Source organism: Phaethon lepturus, unplaced genomic scaffold (genome assembly GCF_000687285.1).
Source record: "Phaethon lepturus isolate BGI_N335 unplaced genomic scaffold, ASM68728v1 scaffold11797, whole genome shotgun sequence".
In the NCBI taxonomy this organism is placed as follows: Eukaryota; Metazoa; Chordata; class Aves; order Phaethontiformes; family Phaethontidae; genus Phaethon; species Phaethon lepturus.
Genome location: NW_010554061.1, coordinates 4,196 through 23,703, shown reverse-complemented (window position 1 = coordinate 23,703; position 19,508 = coordinate 4,196). Strand labels below are relative to the sequence as shown.

Here is a 19,508-nt window from a genome sequence, read left to right as displayed (position 1 = left end):
CCTCGCCGCTGCGGGGAGTGCGGGTCTCTGGGGGCATGGCCTCCCGCCGGTGCGATTTGCAACGGGGACCGCGAGCACTCGTGCTGCTGCGGGTCCCGGCGGTGGTACCAGGATTTTAAGGCTGATTATAATCTTACTGCAAGCCATGAGATTCTCCGCATTATGTGATGGTCTTGGTGTCTCCCTGAAAAAGGGCTGAGGCAGCTCTCTGACGTAGTCCTGCACGCAGCCTAAGTACCAGTTAACTCCTAACCTTGCTAGAGTATTTGTGGAGTAAAATACACGCTTGTCAACACTTGGCCCACAGCAGTGGTTTGCCTGCCTAATGAAAGGAAATGCACGATAACAGCGTTAAAATGCAGCTGGAACGTGATGGCATGAAAAGTAATTTTTGTGGCATGCTGAAAGCTTGACTTGCTGGCTCGCTAAGAGCTCTGGGAAATCCAGTGATGGAAAGTTGGGAGCTTTTAAGAAGGAACATATAATTTATAATGCTTCTTCCTTGTTAAGAGTGAGATTATAAGACTTTGTTTAAGCACAAGAGAAGCCTAACCTAGAATCCAGTTGTTGTACCCTTAAGGACGTTCTCATTGTTTAGCTTGTGTTAGAAAACTGACTTAGGCCAAGCTAAACAAAGGTAAGCTTACACCTGGAGAAGTGTTTACAGCCAGTGACCTCACTGTGGTATGCAGCTTCATCTCCTGTTGCCAGAGGCCACGCATTTGGGAAAAATCTTGAATGTGTAAGAAATTTAAATAGCTCTTTTCTTACTGCATTGATACTTTGAGCAGGGTTTGTTGTGGGCTTTTTTTTTTTTGTTTAAGCAAATTATGAACATCTATTATAGAGGAAAATGTTTTATGCAGGCTATTAAAATTTTCTTTTTTTTTTTCACCCCTATGTTTTTTCACTGCTGAAAAGAAACTGCAATGGAGAGTACAATATGGGTCACTTTCCTTGTATTGCTTTCTATACTACTGTGTGAAAGTTACCATCATGGAGCGGATATGGCCACTGTTGTGCATACATCAGAGAGAACTTTTCCGGAAAAGACAGCTGGCATTAATGCTGATTTGGCAGGATTAATACAGAAGTTTCACCTTCAGGAACTTTTTCATCGTTATGGAGAAAACAACTCTCTGTCGATGGAAGGGTTTAGAAAACTGCTCCAGAACATAGGTATAGATAAAATGAAAAGGATTAAAATAGACCATGATCATGACCATGATCATCACCTTCATCATAATCATGTTTCACTGAGTAAAAACTCAGAGAAGACTGTCTGTCCAAACCATGAATCTGATGCTAACAAAGATCACAGGAACAGTCACTTAAAGGAACCTCATAAAGTAGAGAATGTAGAACAACAGCAGAACTTTGTGCGCAGCAAGAACACTGTTAATGAAATAATGGCATCTATCATCACTGCTCCCACAGATGGCCACTCTGAATTACAGAATGTGCAACCTGGGGAAGTCAAGCTGGTTGCTCGTTTAGGTCTGACCAGCTCTAATGCTGTTAATGTCACAGGTGGCAGCAATGCAAGCTGGCTTGCTAACAGCAAAGCAAATGAATCTCATACTTCTTCGAAGGAATCAGAAAGAAGAAGTTACCTGTATTCTAAACTGAAAAACCAAAATACCCAAGAGGTGAGACTGACTCTCTTGTAGTCTTGGGAATCCAGATCTGCTGTGAATATTGTTATGGCTTATTTGTCAGGTGCTTATCATTTAACTGGGTACAAGCTTTGTGGTGTTACAGTGCTGATAGCAAAACACATACAAGCAGCTTTCCTTGAAACTTAACATTTTGAAGGAATGTTGTGTTTATGTTCACAAGCTCTGAGGAAAATACATATGCAATCTAGTTATTTTTAATTTTTAATCTTCCTAAAAAGAAATATGTGGTTATATTAACTATCAACATACACTTAGTTTTAGATATTTATTATTTATATATTATTATAAAATACTAGTAAAAAGTAGTAGTAAAAAGACTTCAAACTTAACTGTTCTGCCCTAAAGTCAGATTCTGTCTTGTTTTCTTAATAATGTGGTGAAAGTTTAAAAAAAAAAAAAATCTAGATAAAGTACTGTCATTCTTAGCAAAGCTGCCTCACAAGTGTTACATAATCCTATGGCAGATAGTGTAGAACTGCAGGGAAGTAACTGGCACCTTCCTCCTCCAAGCCCAATCCCTCCCCATCTTCTTTAAGACTGTATGCAGAGACCAACTGTAAAAAAATTCCTGCAAATTGTTATCTATTACTTTAAAATAGTAAACATTAGTGCTGATAAAGTCTATATTTGTTTTGTAGACAGATATCTTAACCCATCAGATCCTTCTCCATTAAAGGCTTTAAAAAGCAAGTGTCTCTTGGGGGTCTTAATGTATGCAGCTGTGTCAGGTAATTCAGAGTGGGTGTTGTGTAGTGTGTGACCGTAGGTGCTGAATTCGCAAGCTGTTACTGTGTTCTGCACAGCCAGAGTACTACTGTTCCTTAAACTCAGCGAGACTGTAGGCCATACAGTGGGAAACTTTTTACTGGAGGAAGTGTATGCAGAACACATTCTGTACAAGGCTTTCCATAGTAATCACTTCTATAAAGAGGTCTTTAACCTTGTTACTACTTCCTTACATGGCCTCTGAAGCTGAGTGAAAAGTGTTAGGGTTTTTCTATTTGCACAGCAAAGCATCTGACCCCCTTGTGCTGAGAGTGAATGGTAATTATGCATCATCTACCAGGATTCCCAAACTAGTTTTGTGGGCCAGAAGAGGGGTGGTGGTACAGTTCTTACTAAATTGGTTTGTTACCAATTTTTAATTGCTGTTAATGTAGGTGTCTTCATGTGGTGCCACTGCATTTCAATTAAAATGGGATAAGCAGTCCTCTTGAGATATATCGTGGTATTATGGTTCTGGTTAATCTTTAACACGTGTCTTTCCACAGTGCTCCAGTGCATCAAAACTGATGCAGTCCCATGGAATAGGCACACAAGTATTGTTGACAGCTACAGAATTTAGTTACCTCTGTCCAGCTCTCATTAATCAGATCGATGGTAAATACTGCATAGTCCATGCAAGTAGTGAAAAAGCTGAAACTGCTCCAAAAGGTTACTCTCTGCAAATAGGTAGGTTGTTTTTTAACATGGAATAAAAGCTTACTGGAAACACATTTGTGTTGGTTATAGATTTGAGAAATGTATCTCAACGTTGAGAGAAGTTTGTAATTTTCTTTTGGCACTTGACCATGTCTAGAGGGAAATCGTTGTGGCATACCATTTGTTAATATCTGGTTAATCATGTGATCAGGAGTGTTTGACAGGAATGTTAAGCAGACAAAAATCTCATGCAGCTGTTTGTTTATTCTTGTTACTTTTTTCTTTTTTTAAACAGCTTGGATTGGTGGCTTTATATCCATCTCTGTCATCAGTTTTCTTTCCTTATTGGGTGTTATATTGGTACCACTGATGAATCGCGTATTTTTCAAATTTCTTCTAAGTTTTCTTGTGGCATTGGCTGTTGGGACTTTGAGTGGAGATGCTTTCTTACATCTCCTTCCACATGTAAGTATTAATTACTGTTTTATTCATTATCTCAAAGCAGACAATTTGACACCTGTCTGTACCACTTAGGTATTAATTAATGGAGATTAAAATTATCAGTATTTGGTGAGTCATTTCTCGACCTTGTAAGTTAGATTATTTGATGGAAAGGTTTCCCGTTTAGAACTATTTGTATTATGCATTTCACAGTTCTTACAGTGTAAGAACTTCACACCATTATCCCTGAATCTATTTCTTCTTCTTAGTCATATATGCTGCCAAATCACTTGTCGTTCCTTGTATGTAAGAATTTTGCATAACTGTTTTTAGTCACTTATTGCAGTGCTGCCTCTTCATTTTCTTTTTCCAGTTTAATGAACTTTACAGAGAGCCGAAATTGTTCACTATATACTTTAAATGTGGAATAGATAATCCACTATTTTCTGTTACTAGCCACCTATGTTGCTTGCTGATCCATTGTAATTTTTTGAGAATCAAGCATTTCTGAAGTCCTGGGAAAACATTACTTGATAGACTTTGGAGTTACATGTTGCTATTATATAATATGGACAAGGAAATTAGAATATGATTACCAAATTTCTACCTTGCTTGAAGCTCTTAGACAGTTCCCCTCTCCTGCCTCTCCCCACCCCCAAAGGTAACTTGTTCTGGCTTTCAGATAAGATGGATAAAAAGGACTGCAGATCCTGTGGTGGTTTCTGAGCCCTGCCTGTAATTCATTGGGTTCTTTTTCCTTTCAGTTAATTTTGCATTTAATATGTAAGGTTATGTAAATCTAAATATGTGTGAGTGAGATGTCCTACATATCAGTAGCCAGTGAGGAGGGGAAGAATGCCAGATTTCCCTTTAAAGAAGGAAATTACTGCCGAGTTTCTTGTAGAAAAAGGTGTTTGACATTATGAGCTGTCTTAAATGGGAAAGTAATTGGTGTGCTGGCTGTGACTACTACTTAAAATGCAGTTTCGTTGATAGTGTCAGGAGGTTTTTGTGAGGGCAGTTGTACATCTTGTATTGAGCAGTATGCATGTAGCTGCAGTGAGAGGATGAATACCAGGCCTGCTCTCAGTCCTTGTTTCTTTCTATCAACAGATTCCTTCGTAATTGTTTGAGTTTGTATCCAGAGCATTTACCCCATGAAAATTAAGTCAGGACTCTAGACTTGAGGAAAAGAATGTGAAGAATACTTTCTATGTTTCTTATGTTACCAGTTCTTTTGAATATAATGACTTTCCCCATTTGGTTCTCCCCATAGTCTCATGGAAACCATCACCATCACCATGAAAAACCTGTGCTTGAACAAAACAAAGGCTCTATGTTCAAACATCTTGTTTTTCAAAGCATAGAGGAGAGTGCTTACCTGGATTCTACGTGGAAGGGACTGACAGCACTTGGAGGCTTGTATTTCATGTTTCTAGTGGAGCATTTGATCACTTTAATAAAGCAGTTTAAAGACAAGAAGAAAAAGGTAGAGAAACTATTATTTTGAAGCTATATTGTATTGCATGATCATCTCTGAATACACTTACTAAATCTTTTGAGTATCATACATATGTCTGGATTAGCGATTGACTTGATCAGTGTTATAATTTCACTTATAGTGACACACATACTTTTGAACTACATGATAACTTTTTGGCATGGTCCTGTTATGGAAGAGCTCGAAGCTACTTCCTTAACCAGACATACAGTACAGGCTAGAGACGACAGTGAATGGTTTAATAAGCAAACATCCAGTTGCACTCTTTGTTTTAACAGAGTGATTTAAGCATGTACTATTCCTTATTGACTTCCTTCTGACATTTCAAGGCAATTATGACTATCTGAACTGTTTTTATTACTATTTTACTTGTTATACTGGATGAAATAAAATGGCCTCATACAATTACTGACTCTAAGGGACGCACTTGCGTAAAATGGCTAAGGGTGGCAGTAAGTGCTTACATAAATAAGCATCCACTGTAGAAAGTTACTTCATTAATAGTGTTCCTTTTGGAAGAAGTCTGCCAAGCCCCTCTTTTCTTTCCCTTCTCTCTCCCTAAAAAGAGCAGCAATACAGTTTTCAGATTACTATACTGTTTTTCATGTGGATGGTAAATAATAACTGAATTTTGGTGTGTCATAAATGTTGGTAACTTGCCAGTTCTTGGTAACTGAGTTGTTTAAAGACTAGTATAGCGAGGAATAAACAATGATGCAAAAGTTGACTCAGTATAAAAGACACAGTAAAAGCTGTCGATATCTTAAGTTTTGCTTGAAGAAAGTTAGTAAACTACTAATTACTTAACCCAGAAATTAGCTAGTTTTAAGCTACCACAGTGACTGATAATCTCTGTTTAGTTTCATTGTTAAATTGGTCATTAAGACCAGACCAGCATTAAGTCTCAGAGCAGATGCCACATAACCTCTTTGACTTTGGTCATGGGAGGTTATGTTGGTGGGGTTTATACTGAGGCTAAACTAACTGTGAGCAGCAGGATCACTTTCATTAGCTAAATTTATTTGCCAAGAGAGGACATGGAAGAGTTCAAGCAAAGCAGGTATTTTCTGTGTCCTTCTCTCAGCACTGGGAATAGATTTCTTGTTAAACTAATTGTGCCCTCCTAGATACTGAGTCACAGATTGTAAATTATTGTGATACAGACAGTGAGCAATGATTGGAGACTTTACTTGGTTTTTCTTCAGTACAGTAGAAAAATTATACTGACATTTCCACTAATTCTCTTCTGTTGTATAATTTTTAGTCAATATTTGATGTTTTGCTTCTCAAATGAACCCCTCTGCTTATTCCTCGTGCAAAAATGTGGAGTATTTATTTGTGTGGGTTTGTTTGGTTTTGTGTTGTGTGTGGGTTTCTTGGTTTTTTTTTTTTGTCTTCCCTTCTATGGAGCCTGAGGAACCTTTGTCTCATTGTACTTAGCTGAGTTTCTAATGTTTCTCTTCTGCCCTTTTTTATATGGCTTCCATGTTGTCCTCTTTCTGTGCAGGCTGCATAAATGTTGTGAATATAATGTTACTCATGTATATCCTGAAAAATAAGTAAAATATTCATAACTACAGTGTTTTCTTTTGGAATAAGAAAAAAAATGAAGATGATGGAGAAAGTAAGAAGTTTTCAGCAAATGAAGAAAAGTTAGATACAGATGATCGTAAGTCTCAGTAATATTGCACAGTTCTTTTGTGGCAGCACTGTTTAAAAAACACCTCATTGATGGCAGCTTATAGATCTGCTTCTTACTGTAGGTTGGATCACTACCTAACACACTATTTTCCAAACAAAACCTGTCTGTGCATTGATACGTAGAGGACTAGTTGTATTTGCTGCTTTCCTTTAAAAAGGATCAATAGGTTGCAAGTAGTGAATTGACAGTTTTGAAGCCTTAAGCCTTTTAGTTCAGCAGAAGGTGAAGTCATTATGTGAAGCTCTTCTGGCTATGCCTGTTGCAAGTACAGCTGTACCCTACTGGCTTCTACATTTCTCTTTAGACTGTTAGATGTTATATGCATGATCCATTATTAGATTTCTGTATATCTTAAGTCTGGATTTTTGTTAGTTTGAGTATTTATTTATTCGTAAGGTTGATAATCTAAAATCCTAGAGGTTAGTTGAAGTATTTAGACTGCAAATGATCATGTGTCCCCAAGATCATGCTGTAAGCCAAAACACATCTCAGAGATACTTGTTAGCTCTTGTAGCAAAAAGAGGCATTCAGTTTTTCAGAATGATTTTATAACTAATGGAAGAGTTGTCAGTAATGTAGAAAAAAGTGTAGTTGTTCATTTAATTGCAGAGGAAGATTTTAGCAAGTTTTAGGAGTTAGTTAAAATAATTAACCTTAGTGTGCCACTAATATGACATTTCATGGTCTGTGTTGATGACTATTTTTGAGTGTTTATTTTTCAGGTGTTCAAACTTAAGCTCATATATTTATATGAAATGCAGGAGTTTCCAAAATTATCTATAATCTTCTGCATTCTCCTTCAGCCCTAAGATGAATAAATGGCATATGCTTTCTCAAGCAATTGAAGTAACAGCCTTCATGCTGTGAAACTGGGACACAGAGTCGTATGCTGTTGCGTTTAAATTGCACTGGGTCTTAGATAAAAAGCTTTTTTACCTTTTAGGAGGCATTTGTGGCCTTAATGTAGGGGCTTCTTCAGTAGCAGGGGACAGAAACTAAAAATTTTTCTTGCTTTGATACCCCAGCTTCTTGTACCAGAAGCCTTTTATTTCCCCAAGGGTTTCCACAACTTACTCTTCTTTAATCAGATTTCTGAGATAATCACCAATAGTTCAGTCTGAACTGCTAGACTTACTGGTTTCTTCTTTACTGCATCACTTATTCAACTTGTTTATTGTCTTTTTGCTTCCAAGGTGTTTTTTAAAAATGTATAATATTACATTCTGGGTTTTTGTAACAGGGCCTGAGGTCTATCTAGGGACAGACTCTCAAGATCCATCGCCCTTCATTTCTCAGCAGCCAACTGTACAAGAAGAAGAAGAAGTGATGATAGCTCATTCTCATCAAGAGGAGGTTGACAATGAATATGTATCTAGGGGCTGCAGAAACAAATGTCATTCTCACTTACATGATACTCTAGGACAGACAGATCATCTTAGTCATCATCACCATGACTACCATCATATTCTGCATCACCATCATCATCAAAACCATCATCCCCACAGTCACAGTCAGCGCTACTCGCGTGAAGAACTGAAGGATGCAGGGATAGCAACTCTGGCATGGATGGTGATCATGGGAGATGGACTACACAATTTTAGTGATGGCCTAGCAATTGGTAAGTGTTAGCTTGCACACCGCAGCTTTGTTATAGAAGAGGACAGTGAAGTCTTCTTGCTGTTGTCTCTTCATCTCTTATCTCACTTATGTCCTTATTAGGAATATAACTAAGTAGTGGTGGATCCTTGGAGCCTAAACTTTTATCTGATAGCTGCTCTGACAAAAATCTTCAGTTTAACAACCTGGAGATTAGTGACAAATGAAACAGAAATTATGTTGTTTACAGCTATGTTTCTTTAGGAAATCTGTAGGCTTTACTTATTTTTCTACTTTTAACAAAGTTAAAGCTAGCATGTTTCAAAACTAAAGCTAGGCTTATAAAACAATATTTAGGACTGTAGAGCTGACTTTGTATTTCAATGCATGCAAATACTCAGCAATTTTTATTTTTTTTTTAAGATAAGCTTGTCTTCTTGGTCACACATAAAGTAACTATGTTTTTTCCATGTCAGTCAGACCACTAGTATCATTGGCTCCTTTATTTCTTTTTCTTTTCCATCTTCACTTGCTGTGCAGCAAGGTCAGGTTCTATACTTTGCACATCTGGCTTTGTCTACACTGGGCCCTGGTTACACATAATGTATTGGTTTCCCCAGAGAATTGGGGAGCAGGGAGACTGGACCCTCGTTTCAGTCTGCCTTAGCCCAAGATTGCCCAAATAGATTAGGCAATACACAAATGTGTGATTTTTTTTTTTTGTGTGTGTGTGCCATGGGAGGTAGGCATGCAATCATTTTTACTCTAAAATGAATTTGGTCCCCAGACATTGTGTTCTGTAACATGCTTTTACACTTTTGCATAGCAGTCCTGTTGCATCCAGATTCTCAGATCTTACCATCCACTAGAGGAGCATTGCAGTCCTTCCTAGTGCTTGTACTAACCTTCCAGAGAACGACTGTGCTGCTTTTGTATCCTAGGAGTGTGTGAGTAGGGCATTAATTAATAGGACATTAGTTAGGTATTACCTGTCAGAAATATGATTCATGGAGAAGATACAAATACAGTCACTATATGTTGCCTTTATGCAAATTTTTTTATTAATAGTGTCTATATGAATTAAAGGAGTGTAGCATAAGTAGATTCTTTTAGATGCTCAGTGTGCTGTACTCCAGTCCCAAAACAGGCTCAGTCTGTCATCTTGGAAGAGTAATAAAATTTAATTCTCTTCAACACCAGTCATATTCTACTCAAAATCTTGTTCTTAAAGTTGCATGTAATAGTCCATTTTTGTGTCTGTCTTTTTTAAAGTTTAAACTGGTATAAGCAGTTATTTTACATGTAATCAGAACAGTTATCTTTCTGTTTTGTTTTTGTTCATGTCCGTTTTTCCCTTACGCGTTGTAGTTCAGTGTTTTTTGACAATGCTTCAGTGACCATATTTCTTTATCACAAAAATAACAGATTGTGTATTATGTTTTGGACTTCTGCCTGGGAGGTCAGGTTTGGGAACATCCTCTTTTCTAGAGAGAAAGCTAGAGGTATTTTACATTTAAAAGGTTAAAGCAAGTTATAGAAAGTGAAGTCAAATCAGTAATCCTCAGTTCTTATGCTAGTCCTTTGTAATCTTGACTTTAGTATTTAAGACTAATCTTTACAGGTATTAGATTCATTTCCAGCTTGAATAGCATACTAGGGTCAGTTCAGCAGTATCAGTCTTTCTGTAGATTTTATTGTAGAAACAAGTTCATTCTTGTTTGAGGAGAAAACCTGATAATAACTATTTTCTCACAGTAGTATTTGCAGTTGTTCAGACTCAGTCAATTCAAAGTGTAATGTGAAAAGAGACCTTCTGATTTAATCTCACTTTTGATGAAAGTTGAAGCATGGAATGCAAATTTCTGAGCAAATCAGTAGTGAAAATGTGGTAGAAGGAGAAGGATTTGCATACAAATGACATGCAGAATCAATTACCTCAGCATTAGGGAGACTTGGGAAGGAGCTATGACTTCATAGTTATGAAGAGAAAAGTATGAGGAAGGTTAATAAAGGCTTATTGAACAAGTGAGAGCAATAGCTTTTAGAAGTCCTGCTGTGTAGCTTGTTCAGGCTAATGGAAATGTGGGTTTCCTTCAATTCTGGATGTGCTCAAAAGTGTTATGGAGAAACATCGATTTGATGATGTGAAAATGCCAATACTACTTGTAGTATTTTACTGGTATTTAAACGAAGATGTGAATGCTTCTATGAAGATAGCTTTAGTGAGAGTAACCCTTCGCTTAAATTCATTTCATGGAAGTTATGAATAACAAATCACATCGGTTAGTTTTTTCCTCAAATCTGTTGTGCTAATTATGTAGGAGTAAGATTTATAAGTGCTTATTTTTCTATCAAAGCATCTGACTAATTTGTACAAAATGATCTTCTGTGATTTGAACTGTTCTGTGTAGCTACAACTAAACTAAAATGCAGAACACTTTTTACACTACACTTGTGTAAATATTTTTTCTTTAACTCTTTTTTTTGAGAGAAGTGATGTCTTTAAAAGTGTATTTTAAGATACCTGACACTATTAAATCAACTTCTTGAGGGAATAATGCCAGATATATAAATGTAGCCTTCAATTTGTTAATGTGTTTTAGCCATCTTTTTAGCAGTGAAAAATAAAAATAGATATTCCTGTTACTTAAGCCTGTACTTTGACTGCTTGTGTGACTGTACAGTATACGGCCATATCAGCCACCTAGGTACTTCGCAAAAAGCAGTCAGGTTTTGTTTGGCTTGCCTTTGTGGTCCCAGAATTAGATTTATCATGTGTGATTAAGCTGGATTCTTGTATTTTTAGTTTTCCTCTAATAAGTGGTAAAACTGGGAAAACATTTTGTAGAGACGGTAATATATAGGAACTTGTAGATTATTGAGGATGCAGGCATGGAAGAAGATAATTACCTTCTGCCTTCCTCTACTTACCTGGTTTCCTCGGAAACTGAAGCCCGATTGAATGCTGATGAATTCTCTTGTCTGAGTAGGAGATAACTGTAGCTCTCCAAATCTGACTCCAAAACCAGAAAGCAATGTTTGGAGGGCAGGAAACAGACCGATATGTAGAAAAGATTGATGGTGTTCACTAATAACCTCTTTTGCTAGTCAAGTAGCAGTAACTCCTGTCACTTACCTGTTAATTACTGTGTAGATTCCTATGACTGAATATTTTAGAGTGCAGTGGAAAACACTCCAGCTTGAGGACTCAAGTCAAAATAGCTTTTGTCCTGCATGCTCTGCATCTCTGAACGGGACTTCACAACAGCCATAGGAATGGGTGACTTCTAGAGGTCATCTAGTCAAACCCTCTGCTTGAAACAGCTCTTGGGAACACTAGATTGGGTCAGTCATGCCTTTGCACAGCCAAGCCTTTAAAACCTCCACAGGTGGGAAGATTCCACCATGTCTGTGGCTCACCTCTTCTAGTGTTGCACTAGTGTTCCTCTTAATAAGGAAAGTTTTATTTATGTCTAGCCCAAAGCTTCCAAGTTGTAATTTGCAGCCTGTCCCCCTGTTGTGTCATCTGTCACTACTTTCAAGTTAGACTCCTTTATATTTGTGAATGCACTAAAGGTACTTACAAGATGCTGTTAGACCACCCCTTAGACTGGTGGAGTGGGAAATTAAATATACCTAGTTTCCTCAAGCTTTTAGGCCTTATGCTGTAGTCCTCTAATCATCATCTTAGCCTCTGTTGGACAGTATTCATATCCACCTTGAACTAGGACACCCCAAAGTGGACAGAGAATCCCAGGAACACCCTCACCAGTGCTTAGCAGAGGGGCTTAAGAACTTAGTCTGCTGGCCTTGCTTCTCCGAAGACTATGCAGTTTATGGTTCACTGTACTTGCAATGAGAGAACGCTGTTGGCTCGTATTCAACTTGTTGTCCATCATAATCCTCATGTCCTTTTTGTAAGGCTGCTATTTTAGCCAGTCAGTTCCTACCTTGTACTAATGCATGAGGTTATTCTGCCCCTTGTGCAGAACTTCCCACTTTTCCTCTTTGAACTTCATAAGACCTCTGTTGGCCTTGTCTTCAAGTTCACCATGGTCTTTCTTGTCTAAAGCTCTAGTGCTTAATGTGTCAACTCAGCCCTTACTGTCTTCCCCCTGCCCCTCAAGTCAGTGTCATCTGCAAATTTGCTGATGGTGCAGTCTGTTTCATCAGAATCATAGAATTATTTAGGCTGGAAAGGACCTTTTAAGATCATTGAGTCCAACCATTAACCTAACACTGCCAAGTCCACCACTAAACCATGTCCCTCAGCACCACATCTACACATCTTTTAAATACCTCCAGGGATGGTGACTCAACCACTTCCTTGGGCAGCCTGTTCCAATGCTTGACACCCCTTTTGGTGAAAAAATTTTTTCCTAATATCCAATCTAAACCTCCTCTGGTGCAGCTTGAGGCCAGTGAAGATATTGAAGAAAATGGGTCGCAGTATTTGACTTGGTGAACTCTACTTGTTACTAGCCAGCCATCAAGCCCTGTTAGTCCAGCCAATGAGTAGTCATCTAACTGTCAAACCCATATTTCCTCTGTTCCCAATAAGACTGCTGGCAGAGATACTGTCAGAAATCCTACTAAAGTTCAGTTAGGTCACTGCTGTTGCCATCTCTGTAGTCAGTTATTTCTTCAAGCTGGGTCAAGCATTTGGAGAGGGATTTGAAGAAGATACTCAACATTATCTTTCAAGGAACCGAGGTGAAGCTGACTGTTCCCTGAGTCCCGTTCTTTGCCGTTCTTAAAGATGGGAATAATATTATCCTTTTCCCAGAGCTCCACTGGGGCCTTCTGTAGCCATGATTTTCCATAGATCATGGACTGCAGCCTTGCAGTCACATCAGTCAACTCTGTCAGCACCCTTGGGTGTGTCCCATGCCAAGATGCATCTGAGCGTTTCCATTTTTTCCCAAGTATCTCTGAACTGTTGCTTTTCTGCTGTTAGCTGTCCCTTTCTTCTGGAATGGTGCTGGGATCTGGCTTTCTCTATGAAGACTGAGATGAAGGTGATGCTGGTGCTTCAGTACTCTTTTATATCTGCTACTTGGTTTCCTTCCCCACCCACCAACAGACCCAAATTTTTCCTGAACCTTTTTCTCGTCTAGCTTTCCTATAGAACTGTTTCTTGTTATCCTTGGTTTCTTGTTAGTCTGAGCTCCAGCTGGACTTTGGTCTGCCTCCTTTTTGTCCCAGTGCTTTTATCTTCCTTGTTGCCAATCTTTGTTTCTATTTCTTGCGTGCTTCCTTTTTGAGTCTTAATTCATTAAGAGACACTCTGCCTAGCCGGGCATGTCTTCTGTTGGAAGCCCTAGTGTTCCTGCATAAACAGGGTAGTTCATTTGTGCACTCTGTTAAGCATGCTTTACAAATCATCCATCTCTTCTGGGCACTTTCCCCTTTGACAGATTCCTAGGGTATTCCACTCTGCAATTCCTTAAGTCAAAGTCTGCTTCATTAAAATCTAGAGTCCTAATCTTGTTTCTTCCTTTCCCAGCCTCCTTCTGTATCCTGAACTCAGTTACCTCATGCTCATTGGAGCTCAAGATGCCATTTTTTGCTGTATTTGCCATCAGCTCTTCCTTGTTTGTGAGCAGCGGGTCAAGCAGAACTCTAATCTTGGCTGGCTCTTCTATCATTTGTATCAGGAAACTGTTGCCAATATAGTTAAGGAAGATTCTGGATTGTGTACCTGGTCCTGTTACCTTTGCAGCTGAAAACTCCCATGTGAATGGTGATGTCTTGCATGGTTGTTCACAGGTAGCTTTATCCACCACCTTTTCTTGGTTAGGGGGTTTGTAACCATACTCCTAGTGTTGCTCTGATCTTGACCAAGAGACTCAATAGGCACAAGGAACTGTGTATGTAGTCTTATACTGGAGCTCTGCGTAGTCAAGGAACTCCTTTATGTAGATACAAAAAAAAGTGACGTGTATTCTGTCTTTTGTAAGCAGTCTGTATCTATCCACGACAGGCCAAACGAGCTTTGGTGGTGTCTCCACAGCATCATCAAAGCAGGCTCCAGGCAGCAATGGACTTTCCTGGGCAGTAGCTCTGGTCTGCAGGTCTGCCCCTACCCTCTGTCCTGCATGGGAGGGACTCTCCTATCACTACAAATCTTTCTTTTTGTATTGCTGGTCCTGATCTGATGTGCTAAACAGATATTCTGGGCTGGGTGGAACTCATTTATCCTCTCGCTGCTGGCAGAGTCATGGCGATGTTCTTCAGATTAGCAACTGCAACTGGGGACAGAGGGTTCTCCCTGTTGCCAGGCTTCATTATTTTCAAATTTTACCTATCTGGAAGTTCACGTTTCCTGTTTCAGTGCTGCTTTGGTCCTGCCTTCCTCTTTAGTCTGAAAGGGCTTGTGCTCTTGCTTCTGTAGAACCTCTTCTGAAGACACTCAATCCCCTGTTCATTATCCCTCATCCAAAGATGCCTGCTCACTACTTCTTGCAGCTCCTTCGCTGGGTGCTACAGCGTGCACCCCAGAGGTAAGGTTGCTGTTGCTGTCACTGCAGGGAGGAGCATCAGTAATTTCTTGCAGATGAAGACCTGGATAGCAGTGCCCACCCTCAGGAGTTACATCTGAGGAGAGGCTGCTGGACTATTGGGGGTGGTGACCCCAGTGGAGAGAGTGGATTGTCTCCTGTGGTCTCATAGCCATTGTAGCTCTTCCTCTGTGAGCAGTACTCCTGGGTCTGTTGCGTGCCAACTACTGCAACATGGCCTCATGCCTCTTGGCTTATTGGCAGCACCTTGTTTGCTGGCACACTCCTGGTAGCAGCTGAAGAGGAAGCTGGAAGCGATTCTGCTGCACCCTTTTGCTGAGTTTCTCCATGCAACTGGGGACATCCCATGCTGTATGTGAGCTGCGGTTCCGCTCTTCAGCCCTGCTGTGTGCTGCTTCCTCCTGAGCTGCTGTCAAAAAAGAAAAACAGCAAGCAATGGAAGGAGTGGAGAAAACAAAGATGAGGACTATTGGACTAACTTAAGGGGCTTTTGCAGGGTTTTTCCTCCACTTAAAGTATGATAATTCACTTGCGTGCAAGCTGCCTGCAACTCACAATGCTTCACTACTGATTTCACGTGTCTAGGTAGCCTCTTTCACTGTTGAATTGGCTTGCCGTTCTCCAGTGCCTGACTCTCAGAGGCAGTTGAGCTGCCTTCTTCCCTTTGCTTCTGACAGTATTTCCATTTATTGCATTTTTTTGGAGAGCGTTGTATCGTTGAAAGGTATTAGGCTTAGTTCAGAAATAAGATAGTGAAATTTGGTTTGCTTTAACTAATCAGACAATTCTATGTCGCTTCTGATTTTGAAACTTACAAATTGTAAGCAACTGTTCAGTTAAAGTGTAAATGCTTCCACAGGCATAAGAAAAAATTTGAGTGAATCTAGTATGTCCTAATCTGATACAAGCATATACAACAATGCTTCTGCACTTCATGTCTGAATATGCAGTAATATTTTTTTTTCCTCTCTTTTCATAGGAGCAGCCTTTACTGAAGGGTTATCTAGTGGTTTAAGCACTTCTGTGGCTGTATTTTGCCATGAATTGCCTCATGAGCTAGGTAAGACCCCAGTATTTCCATATGCTGCAGGTACAGGTACTTACAGGTGCGTGTTGGAGAACTAGAAGTGATTTTATTATTGTGGCACAATAAAATTTGATCAGAAAACTTGATGTGTGTCAAACTGTCTATACAAGAATAGTTTTATTTAAAGACTTGTTTATTTATTAATTTAACTTTCTTTTAAAAAATTTAAATATTTCAGCTACTTTGAAACTCAGTGTCTCTTGCAATTAATTACAACTTGTTCTGTATAGTTCAGTTGTAGTTTTTCATTCTCCTTAGCAACATAAATTGTGAATTGCAAGGGAATGCATGTCAATTTGCTTTTCTCACCTCTCTCATTTTATTCTTTTGTTTGTGCTGTTAAAAGGAAGGTCACAATTAGTCGAACTCCTTTCTGCCTAACATTTGCTGCTTTTTCATTAAGTCTTGCAAAGAACTGCTGTAGCTCTAAATTAAACTTGAAACTACCTGGAAATCTTTCCTAGAAATAGTTTGATGCTAAAGTGATTTAAATTCATGACCATAATTTCTCATGGGAATGCATGTGTCTTAAAATGTAAGTTTAGTATTTGTGTCTTTTGCAGGGCAGCTCGTGAGAACAGGATGTAGCTGCTTAGTTTAACTCAGAATGAAGCTGATCTTTCCAATTGTCACATCATTTTGAATGTGCAACTGGTATTTCTTTCTTAGTTGACAAGACCACAGTCATACCTTGTTGTATAGAATGAGGAAAGAACAGTCTGCTTGCACTTTTTTTAAGGTTTAATTCCCTAGGAAGTAGAATGTTCAATTTCATTTAATGGTGCTTGTAAACCAGTATGTGTATACATCGAACTATTTATGAAACAGCTTGATATATTTTCTGTACAATAATGTTAGGCAGAAATACATTACTCTGGAGAAAACGTACCTGGTTTTATGACATGGGAAGAACTGAGTCTTTTTCATCTTACCTTAAATTCCACTGGAATCATGGAACTTGTATTAATTACATGTACTAAATGTTGTTAATACAAACATACAAAATAAATTCATGCTATGAATCTGATAATTTTAGATTCAAATGTTCTGTTGGTTTTGGAAGCAAGAAAAAGAATTTTAAAATTTAAATCATGCTTCTCTAATCATCACAGAAAACTTGGTAGAAATACCTTCTTTAACAGAGGACATGAAGTGGCATAAGAATACTGAAACAAATGGGACTAGCTGGAGTTAGCTGGAGATAAAATGGGATCATTCTGTTGTTAATGCTAAACAGTGTTCATACCGTACCAGTTCATCTTAATTGCAGTATCTTGTGGGAAAAGCTGTTGTAACAAATTACTCAACTCAGCTTTGAAGATTGCTTTTGTTTACTTTTAACTGGAGATAATTTACATTTTTATATAGAATCCATTTTATTTCCAAATAATAAGCTTATATTATTTTATTCTGTTTTAGATCTAATTTACCTAAACAAAAAAAAATATATTCTGAATGATGGAAAACCTCTTTCTGGCTGGTAGTCTGTCATTCAGTCAAGTAAAAAGATGGTAAGGATCACTTACAAAAAGGAAGAAATTATTTGTAAACTTACGAAACAGCTAGACTTAGACTTAAAGTACAAAGAGCAGTTACAGGATAATAAATGGAATCATCACAATTACTTTATGCAATTCAGTGGGAATATTTTATTTTAGAAACTTCTTTAGAATAGTCATGCATCTCAGATACTGCAGTGTTTTACAGTGTTGGTTTAAATGCAAACTACACTAAAAGCTGCTTTTTCCAAAAATCCCAAGACTTTAAGGTTATAAACTTACACTGTTTGCTGTTGTTCTTCATGTCTGCCTTTTAGTTTTCTGTCCTCCAGTGATCTCTGATTTTATGAAGGAAAAAAAAAGGCAGACAACAGCGTAAAAATAGCTTAGTAAAAAAATAGCTTAGTAATCTTGTCAGTAAGAGGAGAACTCATAAATACTGCAGTAGTTACCTGAGGATGAAAACTTTGTTCTGTTTTTTCCTGTTGTAGGAGATTTTGCTGTACTTCTAAAAGCCGGTATGACTGTCAAGCAAGCTGTGCTTTATAATGCTCTGTCAGCTATGCTGGCCTACCTTGGAATGGCGACCGGGATTCTCATCGGTCATTATGCAGACAATGTTTCAATGTGGATATTTGCACTTACTGCTGGTTTGTTCATGTATGTGGCTCTTGTGGATATGGTAAGTGGCTAGACCTACTTGAATTTATATAACCTAGTTTGAGAATTAATGCTTATTATATTTTGATCTCAAAATAAATTCTTCCATCTTTTCTCCCTCAATTAACTTTTTCTGTGCTTGAAGGTGCTGATGAGTACACAGTGTAAGTGCTCAGTTAAATCTTCAGGTGGAAGATGGCTTTTATTTAGATTACTGTAGGAACAGAGATTGTTCCTCTCAGTTGTTAAACAGAGGCAGTTAACAGCAGAAATAGAGTAAAAAAAATTTGCTTCTGACAGTGGTTAGTATAGCAGATAGCCAGTAAGACAGAGTTGCACACTATTGGCACTACTAAATGTGCTTCAGCTTCTGCATTAAATCATTACTGCTTCTTGGGATGAAGACAGAATTGTATGAAAACCTATACTGTACCTCAGAAATATGTTTGTACAGAAGTACAAAGTGTTTGGTGTATGTTCATGAAAGTTTAACTGTCACCTCAGGAATAAAATTCTTAGTGTGGCATGATTAAATCAGTTGGTAAATAAGCCAGCCATTTACTCAGGATATGATTAAGACATCAGCATAATTATAATGAAAACAGTAATTAGAATATTACAGATTCTCTCTCTCTAAATATGAAAGTAGATTCTGATAATGGTGTTCATGTTGAGTGACACCTAATTTGAGGAGTAGTATTAATGGAGTCAACAGGAAAAACTAGAGTAAGACTCTGCTACCTCATGCCTCACAGCTGAAGAACTGGGTTTGAAGTAACTGTTTATTTTGAAGGCATTTAACACTTTTTCTTGTTTGTTTAGGTGCCTGAAATGCTCCACAATGATGCCAGTGATCATGGATGTAGCCGCTGGGGATACTTCCTGTTACAGAATGCTGGGATCCTGTTGGGTTTTGGGATAATGCTGCTTATCTCCGTATTTGAACATAAGATTGTATTCAGCATAAACTTGTAATCCTGGTTGCCAGGAAGAGGGCTTGGTGTTAAATTATAAGTGGTAGTTTTTTTCCATTAAATTCCCTAATGGACAGGTACATTTGATATAGACTAGATATTCTTATTGGGGTGCTTTGTGTCCCTCCTCCCCTCTCCCCTTGATAGAAGTGAACACTGTAAGGTTTTTTCACTTAGGATTTAGCATTGCATATGGTACTGTGGAAAGTTGTTCTTAGTAAAACATGGTGAAAGTGCCAAATCCATTAGAGGAGTATTGTCTGTGGGGGTTAGGGTTTTTTTAGTAAATTAATTTACTGTATGTATTGTATGTAACGTGTTTACCGCAATGGTTTTGTTGGTTTAAGGAAATAAAATGACAGTGGTTTTTATTTTAGATCAAGATCTGTAGATACAAAGCACAGTGAGCAGTAAAACAAGAGACGT

The 19,508-nt window shown here is 38.3% G+C and overlaps 1 protein-coding gene across 1 annotated transcript; it reads left to right on the top strand.

Annotated features, from left to right (window-relative positions):
- The first annotated feature begins 929 nt into the window (after positions 1–929).
- On the top strand, positions 930–19,083 carry SLC39A6 (solute carrier family 39 (zinc transporter), member 6). The gene is made up of 9 exons (XM_010291709.1): positions 930–1,649; positions 2,951–3,131; positions 3,397–3,566; positions 4,819–5,031; positions 6,643–6,712; positions 7,986–8,363; positions 15,842–15,922; positions 17,940–18,130; positions 18,931–19,083. The coding sequence occupies exons 1-9, from the start codon at positions 930–932 to the stop codon at positions 19,081–19,083; spliced, it is 2,157 nt and encodes a 718-aa protein (XP_010290011.1).
- Positions 19,084–19,508: the final 425 nt, after the last annotated feature.